This window comes from Nyctereutes procyonoides, unplaced genomic scaffold (genome assembly GCF_905146905.1).
Source record: "Nyctereutes procyonoides isolate TBG_1078 unplaced genomic scaffold, NYPRO_anot_genome, whole genome shotgun sequence".
NCBI classification, from domain to species: Eukaryota; Metazoa; Chordata; class Mammalia; order Carnivora; family Canidae; genus Nyctereutes; species Nyctereutes procyonoides.
The window spans coordinates 5,591,789-5,616,222 of NW_026575159.1; the positions used below are offsets into that span (position 1 = coordinate 5,591,789).

The following is a 24,434-nucleotide window of genomic DNA, read 5'->3' on the forward strand; positions in this document are numbered from 1 at the left end:
TTCTCTGATTATCAACGTCTTGTTTTACTATGGCACATGGTTACTCTTCATGAACCAATATCAACGCCATATTATTAACCAGAGTTCATAGTTCACTCATTTGTCTTCAGTTTTTATCTACTACCCTTTTGTGTTCCAGGATTGCATTCAGGATACCACATTACATTAGTGATGTAAAAGAGACAATAATCATTTAGATCTTTTATCCATTTTGAGTTTATCTTTGTGTATGGTGCAAGAGAGTGGTCTAGTTTCATTCTTTTGCATGTGGATGTCCAATTTCCCCAGCACCATTTATTGAAGAGACTGTCTTTCTTCCAGTGGATAGTCTTTCCTCCTTTATCGAATATTAGTTGACCATAAAGTTGAGGGTCCAAAAAAAAAAAAAAAGAGAGACATAATCATTATGTCTCTTTTGGCTCTGCCTGGCTGTGAGGGTTTCTCATATTTTCCCTTGTTTTTGATGTCCTTGAGCATTTTGAGGGTTGGTCAGGGATATTGCAGGGTGCTCTTCTCTTTCAATTTGCCTGATATTATTCTCATGATTGGGCAGGGGTTATGAGTTTGGGGGAGGCAGATCATAGAAGTAAAGTTTCATTTTCATCACATCATATCAAGGGTACAAACTATCAATAGGATTTGTGATTATTGATGTTGACACTTAATGGATGTGTTTGTCAAATTTTTCCACTGTAAATCTTTTGTCTCCCCTTGTCCATGCTGTAATCTTTCCAAGAACATCTCTATGCCTAGCTAACACTTAATGAGTGTGGAGCTATACCACTTGTTCTTTTTTTTAAAATAAGAAAAATTTTATTTTTAAGATAAAACAAATACTACAAACACATCCGAACACAAGTGAGTAAGTTCACTGGGTTTTATAAACGAGAAAGCTGCACTCAGGTGTTGGTTAGAACTAGAAACATAAAGATGTCCCCTGCTTCTGATGGCATGGGTACAACATGTGCTTATCTAAGAAGTTGTTTTGTGGTGGCATAAACGTGGAAATATATGACACGAGTGAAGTGATACAAGAAAGAAATGCAGGTGGGTGAAAGCTTTAAGACCCTTCCCACCACCCTAATGTGCTCTTGTTTTGCTTTGGGGAATTAAAGCAATCTGCAAGTCACCTTACAAAGAACTTAATGTCCGAGAACACTTTCAAATACCTAAAAGAGATTCAAGATTGTTACTAAAGTTATACAGGGAGGTCAGTAGGAGAAAATAGTTTATGTTCTCAGAACCCAGGTTTCACACAATTATGAAAAGAAGAGGCTGATCTAAGTAAAGACTGGTCTTATTCATGATGTGCAGGAACTTCTCATTGACTTCTCTATCTCCATTGTGATCAGCTTCATCGATCATTTTCTGCAGCTTCTCATCAGTGAGGTTCTCACTCGACTCCTTGGCCACGTGCTTTAGATTTTTGAATCTTATCTTCCCAGTTTCATCATCATTGAAGAGCTTAAAAGTTTTCAGAATTTCTTCTTTGGTATCTTTCTCAGATATTTTCTGAGTCATCACAGTCAAAAAGTCACTAAAGTTCATTTTTCCTGTCCATTCCCTATCGATTTCACTTATCATTTTCTTTCTTTTTTAAAAAAAATGTTTATTTATTCATGAGAGACAGAAAGAGAGAGAGAGAGAGAGAGAGAGAGAGAGAGAGAGAGAGAGAGGCAGAGACATAGGCAGAGGGAGAAGCAGGCTCCCTGCAGTCATCCTGATGTGGGACTTGATCCCAGGACCCCAGGATCATGACCTGAGCCAAAGGCAGAGGCTCAACCACTGAGTCACCCAGGTGACCTCTCTTATCATTTTCTTGATCTCTTCTTTCTGGGGTTCCAAGCCCAGTGCCCTCATTGCCATTTTAAGTTCCTTAACATCTATGGTCCCAATTCCATCAGCATCAAAGAGATCAAAAGCTTCCTGGGTTTCCTGTTTCTGTTCTTCAGTCAGCTCCAGCTTAGAACTCATCCTTTCCTTTGTCGATGGGTAGATGATGCCATGCTTGTCTGCCTTTGCTGATGGACTCCACTGCCCTTTGTTATGACAACTCTATCCCTTGTTCTTTAGAACAGAATAGCTACATATGTTATTTGGAATTTTTCTGCATGGAAGATTTGTCTCTTTTTTCTCATTTATTCATTTATATAATCATTTATTTTATATCAGTATGAACCCATAAATGTTTATTTTATACTGTGGGTTATAATATAATGCTACTTAATTTACTTTGTTGCTCCGGTTACTCAAACTTTGGTCACTGGAAGCTCTTATAGTTGACTTCTGTGCCCTCTGACATAGACCCACAACATGTATTTGTTTTTTTTTTTCCACTTTCATCCTTTCTGGCATTGTAAAGTGCTCTGGGTTCATCTTGTGTATTTCCTGCCTCAGGCCTAGAATAAATGATTTTTCTAATGACCCGTGGTTCTTTTTATTGGAGAATGGTACTAGAAATAGTCTGCTAGGTGTGTTCTCTGCTGTTGGAGCCTTGTTTCTTTTAGCTCTGCCAGCTGACTGAGCAAAGAAGTATATGTGTATTTGCTAACCCATTTATGTATACAAATATAAAAATATTGCTATACTTCATTCAGCTAAACATGGGCTCCTACTGATATGTCTAAGACTAATCAATATCACATGGATCATTCTAGCCCCTGCTCCTTACTTTACCTGTAAAGTTCCATTCCAACAATGAGCAACCCAGCTGCATCACCTGCCATCTATTTATTTACTTGTCCTAGTCTAATATAAGTGTATAGCAGCATTAAAATTGTGAATGCCTAAAATTATGAATTCCCCATGGGGAACAGGTTTGTCCACTAGATTGCAGACCTCATGTGCAATTCGTTCGGCCTTTAGTCTCAGAACCCATTCATTTCCAAACTTACTTATGTCAGCACCTTTTCTCCCATCTTCTTCATAATATGCAGAGAAGATGAGAGAAGAAGAGAGAATTGCAGCTCTCCCTTGAACCTCCAGTCTGATGGCTCACTGCACTCTGCAGATTTTGAACTTGTGAGTCTCCATAATAGTGTGAGTCAACGACTTGAAATCTCTCTCTGCACACACACACACACACACACACACACACACACACACACACACATTCTCTCTCTCTCTCTCTCTCTCTCTTTCTCTTTCTCATTCTCTCTTTATTGGTTCTATTTCTTTGGAAAACCCTTGTCTGTCCTAGTGTTGATGATGAAAAATAATTGAATGATTTATAAATCAGATAAATCTGAGTCACAGTGACTTAGATACTCATTATAGTATATATTTTTTTCAGTGCTAATAGCTCTTGTGTTCTTTGTTTTTCAATCTTAAGTAGTTCCTATCCATGCTCAGTATAGCTTAACCTCAAAGGCTAGATTAGGGAAAATGATAGCAACATTATGGTATGTGGGGGTAGGGACATAGGTAGGCTACGTCTAATTATATTTCTAGATTTTTATCATAGCTCTAGAGAAAGAACATCTTTGCTGGTTTACAACTTATGTGAGTTGTAGTTTTCTTTAGTAACTGCAGAAGTAATTACTATGAGATTCAGGAGCATATTTTTTTAGGAAGAATGTTTTCTTTGTGACATTACCTTATGCTTCCCCTAACTATAATACTGAGAAACACCCAATTCTATTTGGCTCTAATGCAGAATGATGAAAGAGAAGAAATAGATGACTTAAAGTGAAGTAAACCAAGGGGTACCTCTTGGGTCCTTCCCTTATGGTATAGCCTTGGATAAATTTTTGTGCATCTACTCTGGTTTCTTCACTTGTTTACATGGTATGATGGTTAATTTTATGTGTCAGCTTGATGAGGCTATGGGGAATGCAGATATTTAACCAAAATTATTCTGAGTGTGTCTGTGAGGGTGGTTCTGGATAAGGTTAACATTTTAAATTAGTAGCCTGAGTAAAGATTGCCCTCTCTAATACGGATGGACCTCATCTAATCAGTTGAAGTCTTAAACAGAACAAAAAGACTGAGGGGAACTCTTCTCTGAACTGAGACATTAGTTTTATCCTGCTTTTGGAAAGAGACATTGTTCTTTTTGTGTCTTGAGCCTGTTGGCATTCAGCCTGGAGCTATACCATCAGCTCTCCTAGGTCTCTGAATTGTCAACTACAGATTTTGGGACTTACCCTTCATAATCACATTGGAGCAAAGTCCATATTATAATACATACATACATACATATATATATGACATATTGAATATATATACACAGATACATACATGTCATATATATATATATACAAATATATATGCACACACACAAATACATATATATCTTATTGGTTCTATGTCTCTGGAGAACCTTGACCAATAGTTTCTTTATATTACTGTTTTCAAATACTAAAGACACTGCAGTAAGAAATACATTTTATATAGTGACCCAGTAACCATTCCACTGACATATATGTATACATATATATGTAAGATAAAGTTTGCCTTTTCTGCAAAACCATTTTCATATCAAACATCATTTTATCAATATCTATTAGAGCATAAGAAATATTCTGAAACCAACTTTCTATAAGTTAGAAAATAATTAACTTAACATGATAAATATGTCTGGCTGTCCATAATATACAAAGATAAAGTCATGTACACTGTATATGTCTCGTTGAGTTTTTTCCTTCCATTTCTCCATCTTCATCAAGGATGAAAATTCTGAGTCAATTAAGTAAGTTGTGAATAATAATAATTTTCTTTCTGTTTCACAGTATAAGGAATGAATTAATCTTAATCTAAAATCACTATAATATCTGGCAATTGCTTTTCAATGTAAATAAAGAATGAAATTGTAATCATTGTAATGAACTCTAACAATAAATGAGTTGTAATAATTTAGTCCTTTAGGTGTGACGTTTAATTCAATTATTTATGCAGAGTTTTGAATAGTAAATAGAATTTTCTTCTAAAAGTTTTTCTATTTTCCTCAATAAAGGAATGATTAAAAGTTTGAGACTGATAAATAAAATGTAAATATATTTCCAATTTTATTTCATTCAAACCTCCTTCATTATTAATGCCCTCTTCAATGTGATACAACATATTTTGGGAACATGTGGAAGATAGGGTTGATGACTTTGAGTCTTGTTTGCCATAATAGTAATAATACTTTTGGAAGCCTTCACATATGTTGACAATATTGTTAATTTTTCCCTCAAAAGTTTAGTCCATAACGAATGCTTGAAATGCCAGTTAAATATACCACTTTTATTACCAAAATACCACATAGAAAGTATCTGCCAACTGGAGTTGCTTTACATTTAGAAAAACGTGAAATTCACTTTTGAGCTCCCAATCTGTCAAGAATTTTGAGGTGTCTGAGATTTTGCCCTTTTCCTAGTAAAATCCAGGAGACTCCTGGGACAGAGATGAAGAACTTATTACTCATGGCAAATGAGGTAGCATGAGCTTCATATTTCTCTTGCTTCCCAAATCCCATGGGGGTGACATGAAAGTGGCTGTGGTCAAAGCTGCACATGCAGTAGATGTGTGTGTCACACTTAAGAAACTCGAAAACATTAATTTTTTTAAAAAGATTTTATTTATTTATTCATGAGAGACAGAGAGAAAGAGAGAGAGAGAGAGAGAGAGGCAGAGGCACCTGTAGAGGGAGAAGCAGGCTCAGTGCAGGAAGCCCGATGCGGGACTCGATCCAGGGACTCTGGGGTGACGCTCTGGCCTGAGGGCAGGCACCAAACCGCTAAGCTACCCAGGGATCCCCAGAAACGTTAATCTTTTTAAAAAGCTTCAAGTAAGCATGTCCAACCTCTGGCTGAAAGGAAGGCATTATCTTTATTATCATGGACATCATACAAATTCCCTTGTTTCAGAGGAGACACCATCTCTGTTTTCCAACATTTCATGCCATCCAGACATCCTTGAAAATGTATTCTGGAATAAAACTATCTGTGTTTCTGTTTGCAAGATATACAGACATGCAAGAGACACATGGCAAATTGTCTTCGAACACAATCTCAGGAAAAGTCCTGGGACAATCAATATATTTCAGGGTGATATAAGAAGTTTAATTAATCTTTGACAAAAATATTAGATATCATCTTATCACTAAGTTGTATAGTTATGAATTTTCCAGCTACTATATCATTTAAAAAATCATACTTTAGATTTCCATACATACTTTAAAGAATAATTTTTTGTGAAAGTCATGTGGGGACATATTAACAAGTCAGTTGGTGGTATTTGGCGATTATTTTTTCAATTTCCAAGTTTTAAATCTTTCTTTTGCGGACATCATTAAAATTAATATATTGTAATCTGTTATTTTTATTGAGGTTTGTAAATGTAATAAAATTATTTTCTAAATTTGTTATGATCAATTTTTTTTAAAGCATGAAGTTCAAATGAAATGAAATAGAAGTTTGCTGAGGTACAGAGTAATTTGTTTCAACTATTGTCACTACTTACTCTTTAAGTCCCAGTATTATATCTTAAACATATCCTATAATTTTCATGTTATCTTATCATATTTAACATAATAAAGCAATTTTTTATGGACAATTTGTTTCAATTTAATTAAAATAGTACTCTGAAAAAAAATAGTACTCTGACCCTCAACTAAGAGACTGTCATACTACCATAAACCTTTTAAAAAATGCACAGTAAGTTTGTAACAAAAATCTCCTTGGAATACATGATTTTGCCACTAGCAGGTAAAAATTATTTTCCTGATTCACAAGCCACTGTAAATTATGGTAATACAAAATTAAATTGTGAAATCTTAATCTGCCAGTTATAATAGACAAAATCAAGAAATAAAATTTAATCATTTTCCAGCCAATGTGTGCTTCCAGTGAGTGCATTCCTCCCAGGTCTCCTTCCCAGTCTTCTTACAATCTACTGCAATGCTTTTTTTATGATGTTTTTATTTCTTCCTCTGGATTTGTGAGGGGTGCTTACAATATGCTATGCTGTGTTGTTTTATATTCCATCTTATCCCATTCTATTCTTCTATTCTACTTCCATTCCATCCTAGTCCATCCACTTCATTAAAAAGATAGTAGTCGGAACTCAGTTTATTTCATCATCCATTAATGGTTTTTGATATGCAGTTTAAAAAAAAAATATCAGGCAGCCCTGGTGGCGCAGCAGTTTAGCGCCGCCTGCAGCCCGGGGCGTGATCCTGGAGAGAGTGGATGGAGTCCCACGTCGGGCTCCCTACAAGGAGCCTGCTTCTCCCCCTGCCTGTGTATCTGCCTCTCTCTCTCTCAATAAATAAATAAATAAATCTTTGGAAAAAAAATGACACAATTTATATGTTAAAACAACAAAAGTTGTTCCCAAATCTAAGAGTAAGAGTCATGTAATTTCTTCTAATAGAGATATTGTTTTGGATTTAAAATGATAACAGAAAAATACTACACAAGTATAAAACATGGGTATAGTATATATTTTAGAAAAGTTACGTTTATCTGACCCCAAAATGTATGTTTTCTTTGATAAAATATTCTTTGATCCACAAATCTACCAGTCTTCAAAATTTGAAAGAGGGAAGCAAAAGACTGTTGTTATATATTCTTGCCTATTCTGATATGGATTGGATAAATTGTGTCACAATACTTTTTTTTTTTTTTTGGTTTCTAGATCATAAATTATCCTGTTCGTGCAAGTATCAGGTAATTAGTTCCTCCCTCTGCATATATGTAATGTCCTTGAAAGGATGTCAAATGAAATTAAATGAAAAACTCAAAAAAAAATAAATAAATGAAAAACTCTTGTTTTGGGGCACCAGGATAGCTCAGTCCATTAAGTGTCTGCCTTCAGCTCAGGTCATGATCACAAGGTCCTGGGATAGAACCTTGCTTTGGGCTCCCTGCTCAGTGTGGAGTGTGCTTGTCTCTCTCCCTTTGTCCCTCCTCCCTCCCATTCTCTCTTCCTCTGTCTCTCTCTCTCTCAAATAAATAAAATCTTAAAAAAAAAAGAAAAAAGAAAAGAAAAACTCTTGTTCTGTGCTCTGAAAAACAGTTCTAGAAAAGAACTGTCAGAAATGGGTGAGAAAGATCATTTTGCTACTTGAATTATCAAATATATTTGCTAAAGTTTCTCTGAAGATTTATTATAATATGATGAATGCCAAATGACAAGATAAGATCTATTTGTCCATGCATTGAGGATGTGGAATCAAATTGGTTTGAGTTATTAGCACATTTTATTAGTTGGTGTGAAAAATGTATCGAATATTTAAAAAGAATAGAAGAGTACTAAGTTAAATAATTTGTTAAATGTCCAGTGATGATACATTTCTAAAACTTATGATTACAAAGTTAAATATTCTATCTTTTAAGTTAAAAAAGAAATCCCACTGTTATGCAATGTAGTTTTTGCAGGGAGTAGTTATTTTTCTTTGTATGAAATCTTAAAGATAATTAGCTTATGTGAGAAAGGAAGCTAGAAGTACAGCTAGAGGTACTTTTTTAAAATCTTTTCATCCATTTATTCTTTCTTTTTCTGATGGCTTGTGGTCAAGGTGGCACTATTGTATATGGAATGCTTTTGTTTGTTTTTTGTTTTCTTTTTTAACTTTGGGAGCAAGGCTTGTTGAAATGAATTTCCTACAAAGTATAGTTTCCATAGCAACTGTAACTGTCTTTTATTTTCACGTGTACCATTTAGAATTAGTTGACAATAATAATTATAGACTTGAAGATAAAACATTGGCTGTACAGCAAAGATGTGTATAAAGACATGGTTTCAGGAAAATTGTCCTGGTGTGCAGAAACTGAAATTACTTTTTAAGGAAGATTTGGTTTTCTTACTTAGATGATTGAAATTCTACCTATATATTCAGTGTGATTATTGCTATGTGCCAAGAAACATCTACCTCCCATAATTTGAAAATCTCATTTGTTGCCCTAAATTTTTTATTATTTCTCTCTTTCCCTTTGTCTCTTTCTGTGTGTGCGTGCATGCACCAAACTTGTCAAAACTTTTCTTTAGTTATTATTTCCTTGAAAATAACTGGAGTATTGAACAATAGAATAATGTAGAAAATTTATATATGACCATTATCTTCCTTTAATTAAAAGCCGCTTAGACTGTAGACATTCTAAAGAAGGCATGATAAATGGCATATAATTGGAAGAAATGTCACTCAACTTAGAACAGGAAAAGAAAATCCAAAAGTTAACCTGTTACTTCACATTTAGTTGTATCATGTTGAAAGCTAAATGTGTTTATCTACCTCAATGGTTTTACATGAGTTAATACATAAACATCAAAGTATTTTTCAGAATAATTGGATTATTACTAGTGCTTTATTAAAATACTATCATATTCAGTGTGATTGTCAGAAACGAATAAAAGAGGATTTAAATTATTTTGAAATCTCTCCCTGAAATATCCTTTTATTAATGCTATTTCCTTGTTGAAATATAAAATTAAGTAGCATGGTGATAATTTTTTTGTGTGTGGTCCTAAATTTATTATTTTATTTTATTTTATTTTATTATTTTTATTTTTAAAATTTTTTTATTGGAGTTCAATTTGCCAACATATAGCATAACACCCAGTGTTCATCCCGGCGAGTGCCCCCCTCAGCGCCCATCACCCGGTCACCCCGAATGTGCTAAAAATTTTGTGCAGCATAACTAACTTTGGTGCACTTCAGTACACAATAGTGATAAAAAAGGAAGCATAAGCAGATGAGAATTCTCATTATAACACTTTGGATGCAAGGGTCCAGTGGGGTAAATAGTGTGCTGTGATGAGATGCTGTGGATAGTGGAGGAGGTAGAGGATGACTACTAGCTGCTATTCTGAGACCAACTGTAGCAATGAATACTCTAGTCACCCACCAACTCTTTTTTCTAAATTTTCCTTTGGAAAGAGAGACCCATGGTATTCATGGAGGGGCGACTTCTGAAGATGTGTGGAGAAACTGACCCAAGCAGTTCCGGGGCTTGATGTTGGTGGCCATAAAAATCCACTGCTCAGATCTCCTCCTGAATGGAACATGGTTGACTGACAGGCTGAGCTGTTGTCTTCTGAGTGCAGGGCCATTTCTAAAAGAGATGGACTACTTTTTCTCACGACTCTCTGTCAACTTGGTTGACATTTTCTCAGAACTGGCCTATTATCAGAGACTCTTTTTTTACCCAATCCTTCCTCTTCACAGATGCCAGATTTACATCATGATCTGAAGGTTCTTCCCACCTTCCCTAGACTCCTGTTTATCCTTCAAAGGTCTTTTTTCCCCCCAAGTAAATGTCTTACATGTCATCAGTATTACAATAGTCACCCATCTTGGCATCTGCCTCTCAGGGGACTTGAATTAACATAGACTTTGAGAAAATATAAATAATTTGGTGGTGGATGTGGTAATCATGAGATAGGCATCAGACATTCAGGTGTAGATATGGAACAGGCAGTTACATGCACAAATCTGAAGATGTAGATAGAAATTTGGGGGTTGACTATCAGTGATATATTTAAGCCATGAAACAGGATGGACAATGTATATAGAGAGGAGAAGAGGTCTGAGGATTAAGCCCTGATTGAACATCAACCAGAAAAGATGAGTGAGCTGGGGGTCAGGGGGAAATTGGGAGAGTGCAACGGGCAGAAAGTGAAGTGAAGAAGGTGTTCCAGGGAAGTTGCTAATCCTGGAAAATGCAGCTGATGAATCAAGTAACATGAATTTTGAGAATTAATGATTGAATTTAGCAATGATGCGGTAATTGCGGACCTTGAGAAGAATGTGCCATAAAGGAGACCAGGGAGTAGGGGGTTTCCTAGAGGATGACATAGATTCTAGGAGTTGTAAAAATTCATTTGTTTGTTTTTTATTTTTAAGATGGGAAAATTAATCAAGTTTATATGTTGATAGAAATGATCCAGTAGTGAGGGGGAAAAATAATGGTATAATAGGGAGAGGGGATAGGCTTTTTGAAGCAATGTCTTAGAATTGGAGAGGAGAAATAGGATGGACAGTTTAGTCCACAAAATAGGAGGGAAGGCAAAGTGAATAGGCACAGGTGGAAGTAGGTGGATAAATGTGGGTGTCGGCCCTTGTGGAAAATTTGATTCTATTTTCCGAGTGAAAGTGCAATGAAAAGGAGGTGTTAGAGGTCTATATTTATCCAGAGAGAGTGAATACATTCAGGAATTGCAGTATGATTGCCTTGCAGCATTAAGAACCCATTTGGGGTTGTAGTTGAGAATGTAAAATGAAAGCAGTCTGCATACATTGGTTTTTTTTCTGTACTCATGATCAGCTTTTTGGGGGCAGCCACAAGTAGGCAGTAGATTGGATTTAATTAGGACTTGGGTCTCACTGATTCAATACCAGGAAGGAAGAGAGGAGATTGAGGAGATAAGCAAGGGAGTGATTCTAATATAAGGCGAAGGAGGATGCTTCCCATTAGCCCTAAAGACATATCACAGAAGCAATTGCCAGTGAGGTTTATGAGTAAAATTCTCCTTTGTGACATTTTTATTTCATGTATCAGCATGGCTTGGAAAGAAGTTTGGGGGTGGTGGTGCTTTGTGAAGGAAAAATCACCAGGAGAAGCACTAAAACACATCATTTGCCAACCTATATCTTGGACCTGAATTGAAGGATTGGTAAGACAGAAATATTAATGGCTAATATTTCAAAAGAATAGGCTTTTCATGTTAACAAAATATTTCAGGGGAAATGTTTGTCAAAGCATTCATTTTACCCAATGATAATATTTTGCTTGGATAACTTGGGCCAGCATATATATTTTCTGCAAGAGCTTAGTCAAAAGATTTTAATCAGAGTAAGAATTCCACATTGAAACACAGCACTGAGATTTCTACCTCGGTTAACTTCTTTGTGCATCTAATACATTATACTTAATACTAATTTGCATGAAAATGATAAATGCAACAATTCTTTGTATATATAAGGAAAAAAACATTAAAACATGAACATCATGCCACTTCTACTAGAGATGCCATAGTGATTTCTTAAAATTGCTCTTTTAGGTGCTCAAGCATTACCTCTGTGCACACAAATGTTTTTAATTTGTGTTCTCTAAATAGCTTAAAGAAAGCCAATAATTCCATTATTTATATTTCCAAATTAAATACATTGTTTTACAGCAATAATTCTTATATTTATGAAAAATATCATGTTTTTTAAATGAAAGGATATAAAATTATTTCATGTTACTTAAATTAAACTTGGTTTTCTTATATGTACATTGTTGAATAAGTACGCTGATATTTTATCTAACAGCAAAGTTGACTAAGCAGTGGTATTTAAAATTTCCTTTTGAAATGTCCACATCTTGACAAAATATATACTGCTAACATACCACATTTGTGAAGAACATGTTTAGAATCTTTGGTGGTAGAAAAAATATCTCTACGGAATACATACAGTTTTTTCATTTTTATTTTCTAGCTATTAATTATTCTAAAGATAATGTTTTTCTTGTCTAATAATGACTATAAAGCATGACAACAACTGTTCCTTATAAGCACCATTCCACCTCTGAGAATAAGCTGAAATTTTTCTTAAGGCATATTAAACCTCTCCATCCACAAGAAATTGGCTTACCTGCTTACGAAGTGAATCCCTATCCACAAGTTGTGTGGCAATAATGAAAGCTATGACTTTTAGGAGTATCATTTTCAGGGTCCAGCACATTGGGATTCATTCCTGGCTCTGTCACCTATATACGGGGCATGTGAATTTAAGCAGGTTATTGCACCTTCTTATGCCTCAGTTTTTATTATCTGTGTTCCCCTCACATCCTCGAATAGAATATTAAATAAGAGAATAGGACTTACTCTGGCATAAGAATCTCTAGTGCCCTCCACAGACAGGTCTAAATGAATATTAGTTGAATGAATAAATGTAATAAACTAATACTTAAAATAGTATAGTAATAATTGTTTAATAGGGACATTTTGGGATTAATGACACAATACATGATGAGTATAGAGCACAGACCTGCCAGAGCAACTATTCCTAGTGGGGAGAGCTCTAGAGAAACCATGGTATGCTTGGCTTCTGTATCTAACTTCTGTTTCACCTTCAGACTACAGATGGAATTTATACTAGAATTAGTGACCCTATGCTATGCTTCAGCACCTGTGAATTGTGTGAGAGGGAAAATATTTATTTTATTACTATTCATATCTCCTAAATCTTTCATAATATTTGGGAGAAGTGGAAACAAACCAAGTGGATTAAAATATTTTAGCATACCATCTAAAACTCATGACATCACTGAAAATGTTTTCAGAACTTAAGCATGCATGCCAGAAAACTAGAAGTATTATATATGATATTTTATGAAGATGCATATTTAAAATTTTTATATATCCAAAATCTGGATGCATTTTTATAATCAGGGGCCTCTTATAATTGACTGGCTTCTCTCTTCTTTTCTTCCTTCCCTCCTTCCTTTTCCTTCCCTCCCTCTCTTTTTTTTTTTTTTTGGTGGTTATTAATATAATAGGGTATTTTAAATAGACTTGATGAACTATGGTATAGCCATATATTAAAGCAGTATTTCTCAATGTGTATTTCTTATCACCACCCAACCCTGGCAAAGAGCTTCTTAGGCATTTTTTCTAACTTTCCACCCCATGAAATTTTAACACCATAGATATAGTCTATATCTGTTCAGGTACTGCATGTATATATCTGTTTTATGAAAAAAAGGACTGATATTTTTGCCCCCAAGAAGCAATTTCATCCCCTTGGGGGCACCATTAAACACACTGAAAATGCAGGTGTTAAAGTGATACTCCGTATCACTCTTAGTTTTAAAATATCCTTTACTAGAATATTGGGAATCATAAACTAATTCTTAGGTTTAGAACTTTTGGTTTTAATCATATAACAGAATGTCTAGGAATTTTACTATTGTCACGGAGGACTGTCAAATGCTGCCAAAATGTGTGCAAAGTTTGAACATTTGCTATTTGCCCTAACAGTCAGAAAGCTATCCATAATGTTTTGTTAACAAATAAGAGATCCTCAAGTTCAACCAGTGATATCATTCAACATATCATTCTCATTTTATGAAATAAGACTGTTTAATAATTTCAGTGTATATATTTAGGATATTCACTACTTCACCTTTACGTATTTGTGATTTTTAAAGACATTTGAACACTACATCAATAAAAAGAGTTTTTAAGACCATCCGATTTCCCAGGGGTACAGAAGACTCTTGCTTTAGACTACACTACTGCACTCAGTGGGGAGAATGAGGATGCACAATTCTTGAAGCCTCTATACAGCACTCTTCTGTTGCTGGCTAAGCAGTTTGGGGATTCCTATCTCCAATAATAATGATAGAAATCAGAACTTAGTCCCTCTGTGACCAGTGGTTTGCACCAGAAGGAAGAGGGCGTCACCATCTATGGTCGTCAAATCAGGATTGTTGCTTGCAAAGCTAATTTTTGTAATTAACAGCTTTAGCTGATGGAGAAAGGAATGATTTATTTACTTGGAGAATGTCTTTAAATGGCAAAGTTGTTCAGTATGTTCCTAAATATTCATTTTTCTCTGGGCTATGCAGTTTAAGTCCCATTCTCTTACGTTAATGGTGCAAAGAACTTCTGATTCGTGATACATAAATTTTTTAACTTTGTCATAGGTACTGTATTATTTTATATTTGACAATTCAGACATTTGACCTACTTGTACTGGGTGGTGTTAAATGACTATTTTTGAGACTCAGTGTGCAGTTTGTTTGGGAGAAGTGAACTATTCTAGCAGACCAAGCAATAGATTGGTAAAAACTAACATGGATAGTACTCAAAAGAGACTCTTCAACAGTATACAGACATCCATATCAAGGCTTTATCAGTTGAGTTAGTTGTACACAAGCTTTTGTAAATAAATTGCAAGTGAATTCAAAACCAGAAATCATCTCCTCCACTGCTCCTAGTACTTGCCCTTTCTCTGCCTTTTAACCGAAGCATCTCCATGATACTCCGGGCATAGACATCTCTCAAGTTAACACTGATGTATGAATCAGTGGCTATATTCTTGGTCAGCTTCTTCAGCGCTTCACGCTGTCTAACAGCAGCTTCCTTCAGCTTTAAGGTGAAATAGCAAGCGGAGAAGCGGTCGTTAATAATAGCGATAGGCAAGGCCAAGACAAGGATTCCTGATAATATACACATGAAGGCCACGATTTTGCCTGTGGTGGTGTCTGGTCTAATGTCCCCATAGCCTACAGTAGTCATGGATGTTGTGGCCCACCACCACGCACAGGGGACGCTTGTGAAGGTTGTGTCAGGAATGCTTTGCTCAGCAAAATATTCCACAGTTGAAAATATAGAAATTCCCACAGACAGAAATAGGAGCAGAAGGCCGACTTCTTCGTAACACTGGGTGATCGTCATCCCGAGCGAGCGTAATCCTGTAACAGAACAACTGCCGTCAATCACTGGCACTCCTTCCTCCCCTCATCACCTTCCACTTCTCTCTCCTCCCCTCTCCTTCCTAGCTGTCCGCCCACAAACATGCATTTCATATCTAATACGTCTCCGGCCTTGGGCAGTGTCCTGGGGATACAGAGATGATAAATCACAATCTCTTTCTTCAGGGAGCTCATAGTCTGATTGGTAGGGCCAGATGTAAAAGGGTAGAGAGAAATATAGTTAGATTCTTTCATCCACTTATGTATTTACTAAATACCTACTATTTGTACAAAAAACCCAAAGTGAAAGATGAGACTGCAAGGCAGGCAGGGGATGTATGACAGGAATTATACTTTTGTCCATAAAATGGGGGAGGCCTTTGCAGCATGGCAAGCGGAGGGCACACTTGGCCAGACCTGCATTTCAGTGCATCACTTTGGCACACTTTTCTAATGCCAGTTTCAGGCTGTCTTCTTACATTTTATGTGTCTGCTCTACTCACTCTCCTAATGAAGCTGAACATAACCAGGGCATTATCTGAAAGCCAGAAGCAGTAAAAGATGTCCACCATGAGAATGAAGTGACGCAGCAGGAGCAAGGTAGGCACCAGTGACCGCACTGACATGAGAACATCCTATGCACATCCACAGGGTATTCTTAAAGGTTAATCAGGAGGCATTCCTGAATTCCCTCGACACCTACTGAAAGTCGTACCCTTAGTACCAAAGCTACAGGGAAACATTTCCCTTGAGTACAGAGAGTTTCTGCTTTTCCGTAAGGGGACAGACCTGACTACAGATTATTCCTTCACTGCAAGAAGGTATGGGGGGTTCGAGCTACTGGGAAATCCACTTACTCTGAAGCATCGGTGCATTCCCTACTGCTATTCTGAGGATTCAGTGAACCTCTGGGAGACATACCCAAGAGAGTCCAGTTCCATCTCCAGAGAGACTCAGTTCTCAGAAGAGTCAGATGAGCCCATAATGGGATTATCGTTTGAATAAGGTATCTCCCTTGACACTAGAGTTCCCAAACACTGCAAAAGGTGTATCCAGTATTTTGAAGTCATATCAGCCTGAAGTCACAGTGTCTCTAAAGGTCAAAGCAATACCTCTTAGAATTTTCATTTTTATTCACTAGAGACTATTTGAAATTGCATTAAAATGCCATTTGTGCTCTCATTATTTTTAAAGTTTGTTCTTAAACTTTTGAGATCTTCTTAAACTATTTACCAGCTATTTTTTAAATATTAGGGAATATTAATTTTGAGGTTTAACTTCCAAAGACTTTTTTTTTTTAGAATGTGTTAGAATACCTTTTAGAAAACTAACCTTGATGTGTCTGCATTGAACTGTATTTCTGAAATACACTGAAAGCATATAAGGAAAAGCAGTGTTTATGGAGACTGTTTCCATTTCAAGATGAAATGTTCTAAACCATTTTGTATGGAAACACAAAGTGGTCTTGAATTTCTACATGCTACATCTATTAACTCAGATAATCTTCAAAGACAATATGAGATTGATGGAATTTTTATGCCATTTTACAGATGAGGAGACCAAGGGACAGAGAAGTGGCATATCTAGGACAAAGCTAGAGAGCCAGGATTTAAACTTTGGCTCTCTAGCCGATCATTGTTCTCCTAATTGTTTTTCTATAATACCTCTCAACTTATAGTTCTACATGGGGAAATACGTCACCTATGTCTGCATTTTGCTAAATGAAATGCTTAAGATAAAATCATCAAATATTTACGTAAGCGTTCATATCCTTTCAATAAATTAAGGCTTTATTAATACTTTGTACTGCTCTGGAACTGAAAAAAAAAACCTTGAAGAGGTGACATTGCGGAAATTACTATTATTTTCTTTTTCTTTTCTTTGGGAAAAAATGTAGTCTTTACTGGGTGTTTTTAAATCGAATCTTGTGAGGAGTTTATAAATACTAGAAGAAAGCATCCTATTATGTGTGTCAGAAAACAAAGAGTGGTACTTCTAAAAGTTGTTGGAAACCCCATTATCAAATCCCTGCTATGTGAGACTAGTTAGGAAAATACACAACCAAAATTATGTTAAGTCCTAATTACTTCAGCCATGTGGGGAAAAAAAAACATATTTGAAGTTAATTTCGCCCTATCTTAATAGGGAGACGCAATGACTTTTAGGTGACTAGTCAAGCACATATCTGGAGAAATAAGGTGGTAATAGGACTCTCTAGCTAAATTATTTGTATTCTTGTGTATGGCGTTAATAGGTACCATATTAACACGGCGTCCTACTCCAGTGTTTCTTAAAGTGCAGTCCACCAAAATCCCTCGTGAGCTTGTTAAAATGTATGCTCCTCGATGCAACGCCAAATACTAAAATCTGACTCTTCACGGGTCAGGTTTTAGACTTTGCCTTTTCACGAGCTTTTCAAGGGGTTCTTATTTTCATTCAAATCTAACCTAGGGAACACATACATACTTCAAAACATCCGACAGCCACAGGACCAGGCATTGAGAATCGCTGCCCTCAGGAACACAAGGACCATCTTTAATGGATTTGAGTGACTTCCCCTGACATTGACTATAACTTTCATGCACAACTGAGCGTTGTTTGGCATTTTTTCTACAGAGAGTGTTCATTAGATTTTCAAGGCTCTTTATATTAGCTAAGGAATTCCTGTTACCATCTCTCTCATGCATCTCAGTTTAGGGACAAGAAAATTCTCAGATACTAGATAAAGCATTTAATCAGTGACTTCTGCTTTCTTCCAAAGCAAATATTTCCACTGTTTCTTCAAAAATCATGGGATAGGCCACCAGTGCCTGGTCATCTGACTTTTTGCATGGCTAGAGAAAGCCCTGCAGGGCTGACTTTCTTTTTTGCCAAGGAACAAGTTTGGTAAGCCCTTCCTTGGACACAGAAGAGAAACTGGCTTATGTCCCTATATATCATGAATAATTTACGCATACCTTTTTATGTGCTGTTTATGCATATTTCATCTAGAAACTTCTAGAGGCAGAGTGTCTTTAATTTTTGTACAACTTCTGAGCAGTGGGTTAAAATAGAGGCTAAAAAGTGGTCTGGTTGTTTTTCACACATCTTATGGAAAGAAGGAATGGGAGAGGCATCTTCTCTATACCTATGATAACAACAATTCAAGGTTTTGCTTCCCAATACCGTTTTGGAAATCATGGTGGGGTAAAGGATGGGAGTTGGTAATTCTGAGTATCCATTCACAGTCACTTCTCTTAGGCTATAGTCAAGCACTCGTGTTTATAAACAACGGCAAGTTAAAAAGCATCACTGAAATTTGAATACCTGTGGAATGTCTGCCCAGCTTTAGCATGCGCAGAGCCCTGAGCAGCCTCAAAACCTGCACAATGCGCCCCACATTTTCCAGCTCCTGTGTCGTCTGGCTCCCACTCAGGCTCTCTACCAGAAGAGTGATGTAGAAGGGCAAGATGGCAAGGAGGTCTATGATGTTTGGCACCTTTCTCAGGAAGCGGCACCTGTCCCGCACGCACAGGAAGCGCAGGACAAACTCCCCGGTGAACCAGCTAATACACACATACTCCAGGATCTCCAGCAGCTGCAGGTCCAGCCAGCTTAATTCAGCTGACATCAGGGCCATGTTGACGATGGACACCACCACAAAGATGATGGAGATGACCCCAAAGATTCGAGCAGCTGTGGAAGATCCAGGTTTCTCCAGGATGTTCCAGAGCTTCTGGCGGACAGTGGGACAAGGTCCTTGTGAGAAGTCCTGTTCACTCTCATGTTGACTTTCCTGGTCTTCTGTGTCTTTCTTAAAGTCTAACGTTTCACTCAGCTCCTTTCTTCTGAAGTATCTTTTAGAGAAAACAACTTGGTGATTAGTCTCACTTTTTAAAAATACAGACGTAAAAAGAAAATTAAACTTAGCAATGAGGTCATGGTTTTTATTTTAGTAAAAGGCAGACAGCGTCCATTCATATTTCACCCAGGCTGTCTCCTGCCCACGGTACTCAAAGTTTCTCAGCTAGGATTATTATTCTTAAAATGACGCCTTCTTGGTAGTTTATACAAAAGGATTTATACATAGCAAACCTACTTTAATGCTTTTTATTACCCATTTTTCTTGTAACGAGAACAGAAGTCTGCCATATGGAACTTTCTTGTGTGTGTAATGGGAAGGTCTTCATGGAGAAACAGTACTCATAGCAAGATAATAGCAAAGTCATCATCAAAGTCCCACAAACATTCACGGTCAAGGAACCAATTTTCTATCTTCTGTATTCAAAGCAGTTCAACACCCAAGTTTAGTGAGTGTTGTAGCTCCGATAAACGATAACGCTCCCTATTGAAACCTCCATGTCTATACGTGCATCTTTTGGATCACAGGTTTTCTGACTCATTTATTCAATCACCAAATACGTATTTCAGGCCTGACCCCCTTTGCCTTAAAAACGAATATGGCACACATTCATTCATTCCAAAAAAAAAAAAAAAAAAAGGGAAGAGGTTCCAAAAGGTCCAATCCCAAGCTGTCTTTGACGCTTTCCAGATCTCACCGCCACCCCATCTCAGAGCGAGCTAGCTCAGGGGTGGCCTCACGTATCCTTAGGCCTGGCTTCAGCGAGGCTAGCGTGACGCTCACCCTCTTAGCTCTGCTGCCCTCCCTCTGTGCCCGGCGCCCGCCCCCCCGCCCGGCCACCGCGCGCCGCTCGGTACCTGTCCCTGCAGCAGGAGTCGATGCTGAGCTCGTCGATGCCCCAGTACTGGATCTCCTGAAGGAAGGAGAGCGCGCACAGCTGCTCCATGACGTGCAGGCGGCCGGTGCGGTAGTAGTGCAAGACGTAGCGGAAAGCTTGCGAGCTGCGGTCGAAGAAGTACTCGTTGTCCACCGGGTTGGCATCGTCGCAGAGCTCCAGGGGGCTGGGCACGGCGGCCAGGGCCCCGCGGCGGCGGCACGAGGCCACCACCACGGCCAGCTTCCCGAGGCGCGTGTGCGGGAAGCAGGACAGCGCCTGCTGCGAGAGCACGAAGCGGCTGCCGCCCACGTTGACCGTGAAGCAGTCCCCGAGCGCCAGGGGCTCCCCTTCGCCCTCGCTGCAGAAGACGCTGGACTCCAGCGAGGTCAGGGAGCAGCTGTCCAGCGGCGAGTCCGGCGGCGCCCGCCCGCGGGGAGGCAGCTCCATCCCCGCCGCCGCTGCCCGAGGGCGCCACAGGGTCGGGGGCGCGCCGGAAGCCTCGGCCGGGCGAGGGTGGCGGCGGGGCCCCCGCTGGCGGCCGGGATTTCCCTGACTGCCGAGGGGGGTGCCTCCCGCCCGCGCACCCCTCGGCTCCCCGCCCCCTGCGCTCTTCCGCCTCCCGCCGCTAGGGCGCGGCGAGCGCGCGAGAGCAGCGCCCCGGGGCCCGAGCGCGGCGGCCGGGCCGAGAGCAGGGGGCGCGCGCGGGGCGAGGCTCCCTCCCTCCCACGCGGGCTCCGCCGGGGCAGCCCCGGGGCGCGGCCGGGCGCGGCGGGGCGCGCGCGCTCTGCCTTGACTCTCGCCGCTGCCCCGCGAAGTTTGGGCCGCAGATCAGCCGCCTGGGGCCGGCGCGGGCGGGGGCCGAGGGCGGTCTGGAGTCGGGGAGGAGGACGCGGTGACTCTCGGGGGGACCCCGGCGAAGCGGGGGGGATGGCAGGACCCACAGGAGGCAAAGTCCAGAGAGCGGGGGACGCGGTGGCCGGGCGCGGGCTCCTTGCGCCTCGGGGGTCCGTACTCGCCCGTCGTGCTGCTCGGCGGCGGCTTCAGCGGCCTCCCCGGGAGGGGTCGCCGGGGGCGCGAGCACGCGGGGGACGGGGCCGCGTCATCGGCTCCCATTCATTCTCATTCAAGTCGGGTCGTCACTCACGCTCGATCTTCTTCTTCTCTCTCCCTGTGGTTTTGGCCTCCTGGTTGAGGAAGGAGGATAATGGGCGATGACTTCTAACGGAAGTCCCCCCGGGGGGTCACCGCGGCCCCGCACCTGGCGCCCCCCGGGGGAGCCGCTTCTGCCGGGACAAGTGTCCCCGGAAAGCGGCCGTTCCAGGCTCGTTCCCCGGCACGCGGCCGAGCTCTCATTTTAGGAGACGGGAAGGCAGAAGAAGGCGAGGAAGGGAACAGGCGTGGGCCGGGGCACGAGTCTAAGTAGTGACGACGGTCGGGGAAGGGAGCGGCCGAGCGCCCTGCCCGGGTGGGGGCCGCGGGGAGCCCGCCGGGGCCCCTGCAGTCGCGCCCCCGCCGACCTGTTGGCGCCGCGCGGGGGTGGGGCCGGGGCCCGGGCACTCACCTTCGGCTCCGGCACAGCCGCGCCGCGCTCGGGGGCCGCGCTGCGGGGCCGCCTCCCCTCGGTGCTCTGCGGCGCACGTGAGGTCTGCCTGGACGGGGCCCGGAGGGAGACTGTGCGGCGAGCGGAGCCCGGTGCCGGCGCCGGCTGCCTCGCCTCGTCTCCCCCGCCTCCGGCTCCGGCCCCTCGGCCGCCCCCGCCCGCGCGAGCGAGCGGCTCGCGGCTGCCAGCGCCAGCTGCGGGGAACGCTGCGAGCCGAGGGAGGTGAGACCGGAGGAAGGGAGGCGCCCTGTGACTCCGAATGTTATATTCGTCCCGAAGACGCCTCGAGGGTTGCTGTTGGGATTCGCGTTTCCCTGATGCGGGCGCTCACCAACGCTCAAGAACAAAATTTCCCACAAGTGTGCTCCACCCCGGGCTGGGGGAGTCCAGTGACCGCTCCGTGTGGCATTTGCATCAGGGGCTTCGGGATTTCCAGCAAGCACCTGGGAACCCTGCATCTTCCAGGAGTCTTTGCAAGGGAGCGTGGAGCACAGTATACATATATATATATATATGTATGTTTTTCTCCTTGTAAGAAGTTTTAGAAAGTATCTACCAAGAGAGATGAGCAGGCAGCTTGGTATAGTGGGGAAAACTTCTTCATAAACTGACTTGAAACGACGCGGTTGGGTCCTGACCTGGTCCAATGGCTGTGGGACACCCCCGGCGGCCCTTTACTCCGCGGGCCTCGGTGCCTCTCTCAGCCACATTTCACGCTTCAGTAAAAACACCCAACGTGCAGTGAGTGGGGGCTTACTTTTGTAAGCTCCTTACAGTACCTCATTTAGTCATCATAACAATACTAGGAGGTAGCAAGCATACCCATTGTACAGAAGGAGGAAATTGAGGCAAAACAGAGAAATTAAGTGATTCATTTAGGTTCATACAGTCCAAATTTAAACGCAGGACTGATTTACCAGAGGCTGCCCTCATAAATGCGATGCTTGGGACATCTCCTTTTTGCGTGGCTTTCAAATAAATCGGAGTGTGTTTGCTTTTATTTACTTTTTTATTTATTTATTTTTGCAAACTTCTAAAGGAGGGCAGGAGTTTAATGATATCTTTTTCCTGATCTTTCAACAAATGTTTACTGAGCATCCACTATATACCCGACACTATTCTAGGTGCTTCAGACAGATACATGAAGAAAACAGACAAGATCTTTGTCCTTGTAGAACTAAAGTTTTTCCTGGGAGAATAAAGAGCAACTTCAGTGAAAATTTAAAAAAACAAACAAACAAACAGTATAGTATTCATAGGTTATGGTTCTTTTGACAGCTATCCATTTGGTTGACTTTTGCCTCTGTAAAGAACTCTTCCAAACAGAAAATATGGAGGGGTTAAGATTATCCTGGTAAGTACTTCATCATTACTTTTAGGTTCTGTGTGAATTTATTTAAGGTAGCAGAGTGGGCACCTGGGTGGCTCCGTGGTTTAGCATCTGCCTTCAGCTCAGAGCGTGGTCCTGGGGTCCTGGGGTCCTGGGATCAAGTCAGGCTCTCCACGGGGAGCCCGCTTCTCCCTGTCTCTGCCTCTCTCTCTGTGTGTGTCCCTCATGAATAAATAAATAAAATCTTAAAAGATAAAAAAAAAAAGGTAGCAGAGCTTCTCTTACACAAGAAGAAAAACTCCCACACCATCTCTGTTACAGATTATTTGGCCATTGAAAAAGGCAAAAGTCCACAGTCCCGCTAAGCCTTATTCATATCTTCGGGTAAATAACTTTCATCAAATGATTAACATTAAAGGTCTACCCTGGCTTTACAGATTGTGATGAGGAAGGAGGAAAACTTTCAGAGGAGAATGACAGCTTTCAGTGAGATGGGAGATCTTGGGCAGGTAACCAGAGGTTAACAGAAGGTAGCTGAAGCTTGTAGGTCTCCTACACTTCCACCAGGACCCTAGACTTAGGGGTAGTTAGTGGCATCCTGCAGAGGGAATTATAATAACCACCTTTTAAGTGTCAAGCCCAAGCTAAGCATCTGAATTCTCATAATGATCCCCTGAAGTATTGTCTTCCGTAGTTACAGATCTCAGCTCAGGGGCTCACAGGCACTAAGGATAAGCAACTTCCCTTGTTGTATGGTGACTATGTGAAGGAGTAGAGGGAGGGATCAAAACTGGGGTATTTCTGACTCCAGATTTCACCTCAGCTGCTAAAAGCCTAAAATCTTCAACTGGGCTTCAATTGTGATTGAAATAATTTCCACTAAATAAAATAATCATCACTGGAGAGCTGATAACTAGTTAACCGACAATGCGTAAACACAAATGGCCCATTTAAAAATATATAGTCTCTTGAGTAATAAAAATTTCTGCCTCCTTTCCTGTCCTGTTCCCTTTGATCTATTGTCTCTCCTCCTCCACTGATTACCCAGATTTGAGTCAGAGAGGCCAATGAAAAGGAAATGATAAATAAGAGTGGAGATAAGTCCATTCAAAGGATAGCCTTCCTGGTCCCTGATCTTGACCTGAGATATACCCCAAAATATGTCAAGAAGTGAAAGGAGAATTGCTGCTAAGTACTTGGGGGTGATGACGTCTTGCCTTCGATTGCATTCCTACAAAGCATGGGAGGAATGTGATTGTCAGGTAGGAGGTAGCACAGTACTGAGATGTGAAAACTCAACATTCTAATGGCTTTGGGTATATTTTCCCTAGTCATCAGTTGTTATATTTAGGTGATTTTCCATTAGTAGTCTTGTTAGGAAATGCTTTCCTGGTGTT

General features: G+C 40.4%; 2 protein-coding genes across 2 annotated transcripts; both read right to left on the reverse strand.

Annotated features, from left to right (window-relative positions):
• Positions 1-1,251: 1,251 nt before the first annotated feature.
• LOC129502379 (centrin-2-like) lies at positions 1,252-10,035 on the reverse strand. The gene is made up of 3 exons (XM_055313902.1): positions 9,831-10,035; positions 1,804-2,039; positions 1,252-1,587 (listed from the first exon to the last, which is right to left on the reverse strand). Exons 1-3 carry the CDS (start codon positions 10,033-10,035, stop codon positions 1,252-1,254), a joined length of 777 nt encoding a protein of 258 aa, XP_055169877.1.
• Positions 10,036-11,515: 1,480 nt separating this feature from the next.
• On the reverse strand, positions 11,516-20,554 carry KCNV1 (potassium voltage-gated channel modifier subfamily V member 1). The gene is made up of 3 exons (XM_055314220.1): positions 20,088-20,554; positions 18,696-19,225; positions 11,516-15,389 (listed from the first exon to the last, which is right to left on the reverse strand). The coding sequence occupies exons 1-3, from the start codon at positions 20,552-20,554 to the stop codon at positions 14,878-14,880; spliced, it is 1,509 nt and encodes a 502-aa protein (XP_055170195.1). The 3' UTR covers positions 11,516-14,877.
• Positions 20,555-24,434: the final 3,880 nt, after the last annotated feature.